This window comes from Bicyclus anynana, chromosome 17 (assembly GCF_947172395.1).
Source record: "Bicyclus anynana chromosome 17, ilBicAnyn1.1, whole genome shotgun sequence".
Taxonomy (NCBI): Eukaryota; Metazoa; Arthropoda; class Insecta; order Lepidoptera; family Nymphalidae; genus Bicyclus; species Bicyclus anynana.
In genome coordinates, this window is record NC_069099.1 from 3,718,132 (window position 1) to 3,730,401 (window position 12,270).

The 12,270-nt window shown below is 36.6% G+C and overlaps 1 protein-coding gene across 1 annotated transcript; it reads right to left on the reverse strand.

Annotated features, from left to right (window-relative positions):
* Positions 1-1,890: 1,890 nt before the first annotated feature.
* Positions 1,891-8,511, reverse strand: LOC112044672 (CLIP domain-containing serine protease HP8). The gene is made up of 7 exons (XM_052886504.1): positions 8,266-8,511; positions 6,924-7,084; positions 6,466-6,688; positions 5,266-5,462; positions 4,524-4,626; positions 3,648-3,822; positions 1,891-2,262 (listed from the first exon to the last, which is right to left on the reverse strand). Exons 1-7 carry the CDS (start codon positions 8,339-8,341, stop codon positions 2,046-2,048), a joined length of 1,152 nt encoding a protein of 383 aa, XP_052742464.1. The 5' UTR covers positions 8,342-8,511; the 3' UTR covers positions 1,891-2,045.
* Between the last annotated feature and the right edge of the window lie 3,759 nt (positions 8,512-12,270).

The window sequence follows — 12,270 nt, forward strand, 5'->3', positions numbered from 1 at the left end:
CCTCATCATTGTTTACCATCAGGCAATATTGTAGCCAAGCGCAAGCCTATCCAAGATAAAAAAAAATTAAACCATGAGTTGGTGTGAGATGTCGCGCTTTATCTACCTGCAATCAGCAAGCAGACATGCAGGAGTAGGCGGCGGATACATAGGAGTGCCAAGAACTACTAAAATAGACTTGTCTCGGCGTTCAGTATACATTCGTCTCGTAAAGCATCCAGACAATGCATCCGTGGGAAAGGAGCGCCCAGACATTTCAGAAGGAGATCTGTAAACATCTCAGGGAGGCGACAGGCTCTTGGGCGGGCAGCTTTCCCCGGAAAAGTATTTTAATCGTATTTCAGCGCGGGAATGCTGCCTACATGACACCCTATCTTTTTCAAGTCTAAGCCCTCATTCACACAAAAAACTCTTGTGCGAATGGGGATTTAGTTTTATGTTATTGTCGTTGAATGTCCGTTTTAGTTTTATTGTATCTCTGTAGTGATGAATGATGTAACACTTACAATTTACATGTTGCTAAATATCCCTGGAAGGAACAATTAAAGTCAGTTTCTTATATTTATTTTCTTCCTTTATTAGTTTATTCTTATATTATCTGGGAAGAGGCTCAAAATCATGCTGAGCAAGGACTTCGTATAATAACTAGAAGTTTAGAAGCTAACCTGCTAACTGTAAATGCATCAAAAACAAAGTTCATGTGCTTTAGTATCACAAAAGCATCACAGCCCGTGCAAAGCATTAGCCTGAAACTTCACACGTATCCTTGTAACTCTCTGGAAGCAACTAATATCCCTGCCATGTGCACATGTGATACCCTAGCAGAAACTGCACAAATAAAATATTTAGGGGTCATTATCGATCAACACCTTAACTGGCACCAACATATTACAACACTAGCAAAGAGAGTACGACGGTTAATACCCATTTTCAAAAATCTACGAGACATATTAGACCAAAAAAGCCTTCTCAATATTTACACTGCACTCTGTCAATCACTGCTTATCTATTGTATACCTGCATGGGGTGGAGCTGCTGCTACCCACATGATAGAAGTAGAAAGAGCGCAGAGAGCACTCATTAAAGTAATGCTGAAAAAGTGGCGTAGATACCCAACAGAAGAATTGTACAAAGATTCTGAATTGCTCTCTGTACGTCAGCTATATATAATGTTTACTGTACTACGCCATCACAAGAGCAAGTCCCAACCCATCATACAGCATAGAAAGTTAAGGCGCAGAACGTATTTTCCTTTACCCTTAACAAAAACCACTTTTGCCAGACGTCAGTACAATTACTTAGCTCCATACCTGTATAGGTACATGAACAGAAAGGAAAATATCTCGGAAATTTCTAGACACTCATTAAAAAAGTGGTTAAAATCCACATTATCTACAGTTAATTATGATAATACGGAAAACATAATGAATCCATATTTAGTCCACAAATAAAATAAAATTAAGATTGTATTTTGAAAGTAGTACGTAATCTAGTAGTTAAATATTAATATAAATAAATTAAAGGTAAATATAATATTAATAGTAAAGAAGTCTAGTTATAACTCACACTCATACACACACAGACATAGCCGCATACAGACACACACACGCACACACACACGCACACACACAGACATACCCGCACTTTCACGCATGCATGTATTTACACACACACACACACACACACACTAACATATGCACACAACATTAAAAATTATAAACTCTTTTTTTTTTAGTAATGTATTTTTAAGATCTTTGTAAAAATTCTTTTGGATATTGTATGTAGCAAATGTACCCAGGGAAGTCACTGGCCCTTAAGACACGGGCTTACCTAGTTTAAGGGCCAGGACGTCATTGCTATTTATGTACCGAGTTTATTCAAATAAAACAATTCTTATTCTTATTCTTATTCTTATTCTTATTATTAACTATTTTTTAAGAATATTTGTTATATCTATTTTCATCTTTTAATTTTTTTTTAATATGACCATTATTCCCATTCCCCTCCAACTAGTCAGGAAAGACTGTGCTAGGAGTAGTACAAAACTATTTCCTAATATTGTCTAATATCCAATCCATATACTTCGATACATCTGTATAAACTCCAGGGTTTTCTGATCCACACGTCCGGGGACCTCGAGAAACGATGCCGTATTGAACCTGCCGTATAGAACCATTGAAGTCCGACTCTACCATAAGAGGACCTCCCGAGTCACCCTCGCAAGAGTCCTTCAATTCTTCACCAGCGCACAGTATTCCGTTACTGAAATCATAAACAAAAGATTTATCATCTTCGTTATTTTGTTGAAATTGCACTGTGCATATTTTCAAAACTGGTAAGATGTATCCTCGATAATCCAACGTGGTTTTGGATGGTGTTAGGTAAACATTCTATCCACCGAAACGCCCATGGGACGCACTGGTCCCGGTAATCGATCGACCCTTGAACGCCCGTGGGACATACGTATACCCGGTAGATTTAGCGCAGCAATACTTTTGTCGCTGTAAATTTTATTTAAACTGTGGCATTCTCTACGTTGCTCTCTAATTGTAGAGTGTGTACAGCCCCTTTTTTCTATTGACAATAAAGAAACTTGTCATTTGTCAAAATTAGATTTTTAAATGTCGGGTACTTGGTTCATTATTCAAGTCAAACAAAATTATTAAACTTCGATCATTAAATTAACCTTAAGTTAATTTAATGATCGAAGTTTAATAATTTTATTAATGAATTTCTAAGTTCTTATGGTTTTTTATTCTAGAAAATGTGTATTTTAATCTGGTGTGTAGATATCTTCGTGTTGTGTAAGAAAAGTTTGATTGACTTTGAAAAAGTTAATTATTTTAAAAAAGAAAAATAAAAGTCAAAGTTTGATAGGGGGCGGGGCTTAACGGGGCGTTTGTTTATATATCTGGTTGATATCATGGGCGTGGAAGTGGCTAAAAAATTAATTCTATTATTATCCAAAATCAAAATATAAAGCGTCATTTTTAAATATTGTTAACTTAAATATTATTAGTGTCGTGTCCACCACGCGCGGCAACCACGCAAGACGCGGCATGCCGCTCACGATTGCCACGCTGTGTGTACTAATACTAACATTTTTACGAATGCGCACACGATTGCTTCTGGGATGTACACACTAGTCGCGTGGCAGGGCTTGTAGTCATATAGCATGTCGATTCTCTTTCTATATACGCTAACGCTTCCAAAATTAAAAAATGTTTGGGAACGACATTAATGATCGACAGGTCACGTTTTCGATCGATCTGTCATTCATTTTTGTTAGTTTTCGAAGAGTTTGCATTTGTAGAAAGAGAATCGACGTGCCACATGGCTAGAGGCCCGTATTGTGCCTCGCAATTGTCGCGGTTTGCTACAGCGATGTGTTTAGACACGCCCTAAGAATCACGTGAGCCAGACACTTATGTGGTGGCAATATTGCGCTAACGGTTGTTTTATTTTTAAAAAAAGGTAAATTTTTTGATTAATTTATATAGAAAATAAGGATGATTTGAGCGGTACCGAGTTTACTATAGTTTTGGAAGTTTTAGATTATTATTATAGCTCTTTCTGCTACAAGGTACACGTATTTTATTTGTTGAAGAAAACTGTTCCTGTTTGAAAAAGAGAATTGTTATATTTACTTATTGTCATGGGCGCAGGCACCATCAGTGTTAATTGGAACTTGGACCTTCAGTAGTATAGTGGATTGTGTTTCCTTCTCAGTAGCTCCCCAGCCAGCCACAGTTCCGTTAAGGCCCGTGAGGTTTACGTTACGTAGCTCACTGTACACTGGCAGGCATATTGGAGCCGCATTTTCTGTAACACAATTTAATAATTGATTAAAGTCAAATTCAAAGTTCATCTGTTTCAATTAGACTTGTACATGACATTTTGAAAGTAAACTACTTTCAAAATGTCATGTTATCATATTATTAGATACTGGTGATATGCAGTTTACGTTTTTTTTTAATTTTCCATATTGCCCCCCAAAAGTGAACTTAATATAAAAAAAAATAAAATTTCAAAGTTTTCCGGATTTCTTCAAGTAGAAAGTTAACTTCTGTTTTTTTTTTAAATTTTAGATTAAAATTTTCGATGTTTTTTTTAAATAACTTAGAAAATATTTATTTTAAATATTTTAAAATTACAGAAAATAAATATTTGTGATCCTTTTAACAAGTTCTTTCATTTGATGTATCACATGATGCAGTTAGACTAGTTTTTTTTTCAAAATTTTAGGTTAAGTAGTTTCGGAGATAAGAAGGGGGGGGGGGGGAGGGGCAATTTCCGAAAAACTCCGTCGTGTTCCGTGTGCTCTATCTGCCTTTTATTCCTTATCTGTGGATTCTGTATTGTAGAAGGAGTTTGTATTTTATAGTTTATTCCCTATCCTAGTTAAAAACCTTGTGTGCACGTCACTGCTACTAAAATACCAATTTTAATTTCTCCTGTTAATAGGTGTTGAAAAACTTGCACTGCCGCATTTCATAAAACTTAAAATACTTAGCAATACTTACTGTACATAGTAATTGGATCAGCAAGGCGAAGAAGCGCAATATCTGCCTTTGGTTGTTGTGCAAAGAAATTTTCATGGGGTATTATTTTTTCCACGTACATATCCTGCAAAATATCAATAATTTTCCTAAAGCTTTAGATGAAGTGTCAAATTTACCGCGTGATTAACCCGCTGTAAGTGAGATCGGGTATCTTATACCCGGCCTTTTTTTAAAACACTAAACATTTTTTAAATGTGCGATTCCTGGAACTCAGCTGGCTCAGTTCTCAGGCTTCCCTGGCTGGTGGTGCAGAGAGATATTAACGTCGGCCTTGTGACATTTGCGTTGGTATAGGAGTAAACCCAATATTATGTAACAAACTGCTCATAAGTATTTTAATTTGTATAGAAGAATTTGAATGTTATATACTATGTCAAAACTAATTATAAAAGATAAATTTATTCTGTGGAAGATCACGTGAACAAAGTGACCTAAAGACGTAATACTTGGTGAAAGACTAAGATTAAGTTATTTGACATTATCTTAGTATAATATTAATATATAAAAAAATATTAATTAACATCAGGTTAATGAGATAAAATATAGAATAGTATTGACAAATCCATATTTGGGTATGCCATACCCACCTTACAGTTGGTGTAAAAACTAAGTACAATAACCTATGCAATGTCTATGTCAGCCATACTTTTTGGTGGCAAAAAAAAGCACTCACAATAGTTTAAATTCTAAAATGTGTTTTTACCTGAATCTTAGATTCACAAATTCTATCCGGGTAGCTTCCTTGACAGTCAAAATCTGTATTATAATCTATCTCCCCAATTCGTACGCCAGCTATTTTCTTAAATTCACCAGTATATACATTGATAGTGCAGTGAGCAGCTGTCAGAATATATCTTGAGTTGATAACGCTCCCACCGCAATGGAACTGCGTACCTATACCTAAACATTTTTATTAGGATTAGATTCTAAGCTGCACACCCTAACAATCGTATAAGTATAGATAGATATACACCATCTGCAGTTAAATCTCGGAATATTTTTTCCTAAACCTAAGGTTATCTGGTAGAGATCGCTACTAATCTATAAGGCGGCCTTTTGCATATTACTTATTTTGGATATTTATGTTCTATGTATTAAATTCCATTTCAAAATTTACACCTGATTACTAACATGCTAATTTTTCATGAGTAGCTTCATCTCTCGTAAATAAAAAAGTTATTTACAAAAATTCTTGATTCTGGTAGCTAACTGAGTTACCAGGAAATGAAAATTTCAGAACGAGTTAATGGACCACGCAATTTGTAGGACATTGTGGCTGTCAAGTTGTATAACTATTAATTAATCAACAGTAAAAAACAACATCTGGTTAGTAACAACTTTTGTTACTCTACCGTCCTCCCAACTTGTATCAATAACGAGGTTATTAAAAGTTGTTACTAACCAGCTGTTTTTTACTGTTGCTTGATTATAGCCATACAATTTAAGTTCAAGAGTCGGACTGCTGACGTTGAAGCGTCTAAATTTGAAGAACTCAAAGGTTTGTCATAAAAGGAAAAATAGAATGTGTACATAACTTTCATCATCATCATCATCATCATCATTATCATCATCATCATCATCATCATCATTATCATCATCATCATCATCATCATCATCATATCAGCCGAAAGACGTCCACTGCAGGACATAGGCCTTTTGTAGGGACTTCCATACATCACGACCCTGAGCCACCTGCATCCTGCGAATCCCTGCGACTTGCTTGATGTCATCAGTCCACCTGGTGGGGATCGACCAACTCAGCGCTTTGTAGTGCAAGGTCGCCATTCCAGCACCTTGGGACTCCAACGTCATATGTCACGATATGTACCATAACCTTAGCATACTTTCAAACCGAATGTAATGGCTCTACTAAAGAGTTTACTTCTAAGGAAAAAGTATATACTTGTGTTATAAGCGATGAGAGCCATCCAGGGGAACTCGTACAACTTAGCGACGTGACCATTGATAATGCGTCTTCCGTCAATGCCTCCGCAGATGCTTGGCAGCAGATCGACATTAGGATGTGTTTCAATGGAATCCTCGAGGTTAGTTTCTTCACTACTTCCTCGATTCATTCGTGGGTGCATTGCCGCTGTTTTTATCATGGGAAAGTCCGAGCAGCACACCTGTAAACATTCATAACCTAAATTATAATTACCCCTACTCTACCTCTACTATACATCTACCCCTCTCTACCCCTAATATACCCCACATAACCAACTAATTCTATCTTTCGTGGGTCATTACCCACATCTGTGGTATGGTACTTACATGTCAGTGGGAAGCTATTAGACTATTGCTTTATAAATGTTACGGGAATGTTATAATCTTAAAAACAAGCCACTATGTGAACTCACCCACCTTTGGTACATTAGGTTCGTATGCATCGTAACCACACACGGCTTTATAAAACGTTTCTCTTTGTTCTTCAGGCAGAGATCCTTGGTGTAGCATGGTAGCAAATTTAACGGCTGATTCACACGATTTCACTGAAACGCAATCGAAGCATCGTCGCATGTTACCTGAAAAATACAATCATAAAGTCTTTTTAGCAAATCAAGTCAAGTATTATTTGGTAATACAATAACTACAAACAATGATAATTTTATACTATAGATGGTTACGTCCCTACAAAATCACCGCAAAAAGTGATCCGGCCTCCGTGGCGCAGTGGTATGCGCGGTGGATTTACAAAATGGAAGTCTTGAGTTCGATCTCTAGCTGGTCCGATTATTTTCTTAATTGGTCCAGGTCTGGCTGGTGGGAGGCTTCGGTCGCTGTTAGTTACCACCCTACCGACAAAGACATACCGCCAAGCGATTTAGCGTTCCGTGTAGAAACCAAAAGGGGTGTGGATTTTCATCCTTCTCCTAAAAACTTAGCCCGCTTCCATCTTAAACTGCATCATCACTTACCATCAGGTGAGATTCAAGGGCGAGAGGTCAAGGGCTAATTTGTAAATAATAAAAAAAAAATCCGAATAAAGGCTACAACACAGAGCGCACACATGCACAATTTTGTCTTTTAATTGTTTTTCATTTTATGTACTGGTATATATAGTTTTTACACATCCTGAACACACAACTCGACATTGTAGACATATTTAGGTATTATTTGTTTGAATAACGTTCGTTGTTGACCACAACTAACATAGAGTTGATTATAAATTTCCTCTTTTGAGCGCCTCGTTTTTTCATGCGCTTATAATATTAACAGTATTTAATATCATTGCCTACGGACATATTATTGATATTTATTTTAGTACTTCAATTAGTTCACTATTTAATTACATAATTTGTATTTATATTACAAATTCGAAGATTTAGTCTGTATTTTACTTTATCTCGTCTTAACCACTAAGCCGACTTGGATGAAATTTGGTAAAGACATAGATTGTATGATGCAGAACATAGGCTACATTTATCCCGGAAAAAATTATGATTCCCAGAGGATTTGTAGGAAACAGAATTTTACGCGGGCGTCCGTTAGTAATAAAAAATTTTAATAAAAAAAATTCAACCGACTTCCAACTCAAAAATTAACCTAAACTAAAAAGCAAAAAATAACATCTTACCTATGTGCTACCTTCTGATCAGTTTGAAGGCGGTGCCAGAATTATCACTGGACATACATAAAAATACATACAGCCGAACGAAGAACCTCCTCCTTTTTGGAAGTCGGTTAAAAATAAAACAATACTTACGAGATCGTGCGGAAGTAAACAAATTTTGGCACTCAGAGAGCACAAATAGGCAAAATAAAACTTTGAAGGTCACCATGGCTGATTCAATAATAATAATTATCAATAAATACTTAAATTATTACTTAGTTAAAATTATATTTTACATCACTATTAATTATATATTAAAATAATAATAATTTCTAAATCAATAATTGTTATATAAGCAACGTTTGCAACTAAGTACACGTTAATGTTTTCTTACGAAGCTGCGCATCTATTTGCCATTTTATATGTCTTAGTGTCCATAAACGAGTAATTGTGACGTGTATACTTTATATGATGTGCTAGTGTGCACCTGTAGATGTAACTTGTTTCTAATTATCATTAATTAAGTTACAAGAACATACGCCAGTTTCCTGGTATTTTATTACCAAGTTTTACATTTTCCACGTGGTAACGGTTTAAACTTCAACAAATATTTACAAGACGGAGGTCCTGGGTTCGATCCCTGGCTGGATCGATTGAAGTATGCTTAATTGGTCCAGGCCAAGCTGGTGGGAGTGCTCGGCCGTGGCTAGTCACCACCCTACCGTCAAAGAGTTACGATACGATGTCGTGTAGAAACCGAAAGGGGTGTGGATTTTCATTCTCCTTTTTTGTCAATGAACAATTTAGTCCGCTTCCATTTTAGATTGCATCCTCACTTACCATCAGTTGAGATTCTCGTCAAGGTCTAACTGGGGAGGTAAAAATGTTTTATATTATATACTTTGTTGTCAGTGGAGATATCAAAACAAATCGAGCTTCCTTTTAAATAAAAAAAAGACAATTAACCGCTGGATTGCCGTATCCGACATTTACAAATTTTACAAAACATTTTTTGTGCTAGTACATTGAAACTCAACATATAATATATGTATCTATTTGATTATTTTATTATAAAAAAATTGCTGTACTCAAAAAATTTTATAACGATTATGTGTTTGCGATGTATCTACCCACGGTGCTGCTCCTAGCGGATTTTTTTAAAACCTTTAGAGGAAAAAGGCCTGTTACCATACCCATATCTCGGTTTCTACTAAGCAGCAATAAATTAGAACGCTAACTGACGGTACCAACGTCTTTGTCTGTAGAATGGTAGCCACAGACGATGCCTAACACCATACCCAGACCCCCACCAGGTGGACTGACGACATCAAGCGAGTCGCAGGGATTCGCTGGATGCAGGTGGCTCAGTATCGTGATGTTTGGAAGTCCCTACAAAAGGCCTATCCTGCAGTGGACGTCCGTCGGCTGATATGATGACGATGATGATGAATGTCCTAAAGTGAACTAAAAAAATCGAACCCAGTACCTCTGTCGTCTATATTATAAATCACATACTACAAACTGCGTCACCGAATTTAGTTTTTCACAAATCCCTCGGGAACCATGGATTTTTAGAAGTAGCCTATGCGTTAATCCGGGCTATAATATATTATCATAATACCAAATTTCAGGTAATTCGGTTCAGTAGTCGAAGCGTGAAAGAGTAACAAACATTCATATCATCAAAATCATCAGTTTTCGCAAATCTCGGGAAACCTTGGATTTTTTCGGGATAAAAAGTAGCCTATGTGTTTATCCAGAATAAAATCTATATCTAGTAGCGGCGTTAAAGAGTAACAAACATCCATACAAACTTTCGCGTTTATAATATTAGTAGGATTATGAATGATAATATTTTTAGCTGCAATAGTTAAATATATGCCTGGACATCCCATGTTGATCAGTCAGTGCGTCATGGAATGATTTGCACTGCACTTATCATGCTTTAATTCTAGGAAATACTCATACCTACATGTAAACAATATACCTTGTCGCTTTGTCAGCCGTTGTTTCTAATTTGGCTGCCGCACTTGCGTGCGTCTCAATTATTTTTCTACTCCCATTGCGTAGTCTACCTACTCAATATAAAATCTCAAACTGTATCACAAAGCTAGTCATTCCTAAAGGTCGTTTTGCAATGGTCATTACCAAGCGGGTAAACCGTGCTAGAATATTTTTTTTTAACGCGCGGAGGATTTACAAGACGGAGGTCTTGGGTTCGATCCCTGGCTGGGCCGATTGAGGTTTTCTTAATTGGTCCAGGTCTGGCTGGTGGGAGGCTTCGGCCGTGGCTAGTTACCACCTACCGGCAAAGACACACCGCCAAGCAATTTAGTACCTATTCCGGTACGATGTCGTGTAGAAATTGAAAGGGAAAGGATTTTCATCCTACTCCTAACAAGATAGCCCACTTTCATCCAAAATTTCGTCATCATTTCCCATCAGGTGAGATTATGGTCAAAAGATAACTTGTAAAGAATTAAAAAGAAATCTGAATTTCAAATTTTAGCTGATTTGGTTCAGTAATCGCGAAGTGAAAGAGTAACAAACATTCATACCATCATATTTGTCAGGTTTTCGTCATTAAAAAGATTTATTTTTATAATGTATAAATCATGATCCTCAAGAAATGTTATCGCTACAATGTTCATTTGCGAAGACATAGTACAGTTAATGAATAATTATTCTCTTATTAATTTAACTGTTTCCTGTATTATAAAACGTAAAACGTTAACGATCGGTAAAATTGATGGTTATGATATTATAATGTGTTATGGTTTGTCCATAAGTTTGTTATTAAATATGATGAAACCGACGAAAATTACTGATACAATACAATCGGCCGACGAAATATATCGAAAATAAAAATTATATCGAATTGTCCAACTCTGCCCTTTCAGCCATTTACTGTCTAAAACAATTTCAGAATCCCATCACGATATTTCTAATTTTTCCAATAAAGTTGCCTGGAGGCCACTTATCCAAAAAGCAATAAATATAATGGATACTGGAAATGAAAACCAATCGCTTGTATACCTACTCTCAGCTGATATTGTTTATAGTTTGCGATTTTTAAACTATACATTTTGCGATGTGTGAACTATAAAAGTGGATTTTGACGGCCTCCGTGACGCAGTGGTATGCGTGATGGATTTACAAGACGGAGGTCCTGGGTTCGAACCCCGGTTGGGCCGATTGAGGTTATCTTAATTGGATCAGGTCTAGCTTGTGCGAGGCTTCGGCGTCAAAGACGTACTGCTAAGGGATTTAGCGTTCGCGTGCGATGTTGACTGTCGTGTAGAAACTGAAAGGGGTGTGGATATTCATCTTACTTTTTACAAGTTAGCTCGCTTCCATCTTAGATTGCATCATCGCTTACCATCAATTGAGATTCTGGCCATAGACTAACTTGTGAAGAATAAACAAAAATAAAAAAGCTGAACAGGCTAATTCACTAATTTTGACATATAGTATACGTAGTTGATATACGAGTATACGAAATTGAGATTTTAGGTTAATGGTACGGAACTCTTCGTGCACAAGGTCTACTTGCACTTGGCGTTTTTTTTTTAATTTCTGTATTCACGACCCATATTTTAGCGTCTGGCAGTGTTGTATACCGTCTCGCTGGACTTGTGATATAATGCACCGCAAGGCTAACACCTTCAGACGTGTTATTTTATACGACGCAGCAGGTTACGAGTTACTGGCTCTTAAACTAAGTTATGAAACATAATAACTCGGCGGCATAACCGTTGCATAGCGTAGCGCAGACTGACGTATCTACATTGTTGCTTCGTCAAAGTCTGAAGAACAAAATACGTACTTAGACATAAAGTGTTTTTCACATAGCATGTATACGGTGACAGTCGCCTTTATGACGTTCATAATACGTACTATAGCAAGATAGTAAGATACATGGACAGAAGATGGACTTTAAAGACAACTGTATGGAAAGGACCAACTGGAAAAAGGAGAAGAGGGTGCCCCAAAAAAAATAGCAGGAAAAGATTAGATAAAGAAAGCTAAAGACAGAGAGGTCTGGAAAAAGCTGGAGGAGGCCTTTACCCGAGAAGAGGTTCCGATCAATGGTAACGAAGAAAGCGACAGGAATTAATATATTAATGCATTTTTTTTGTTTATAATATTATGTTAGTA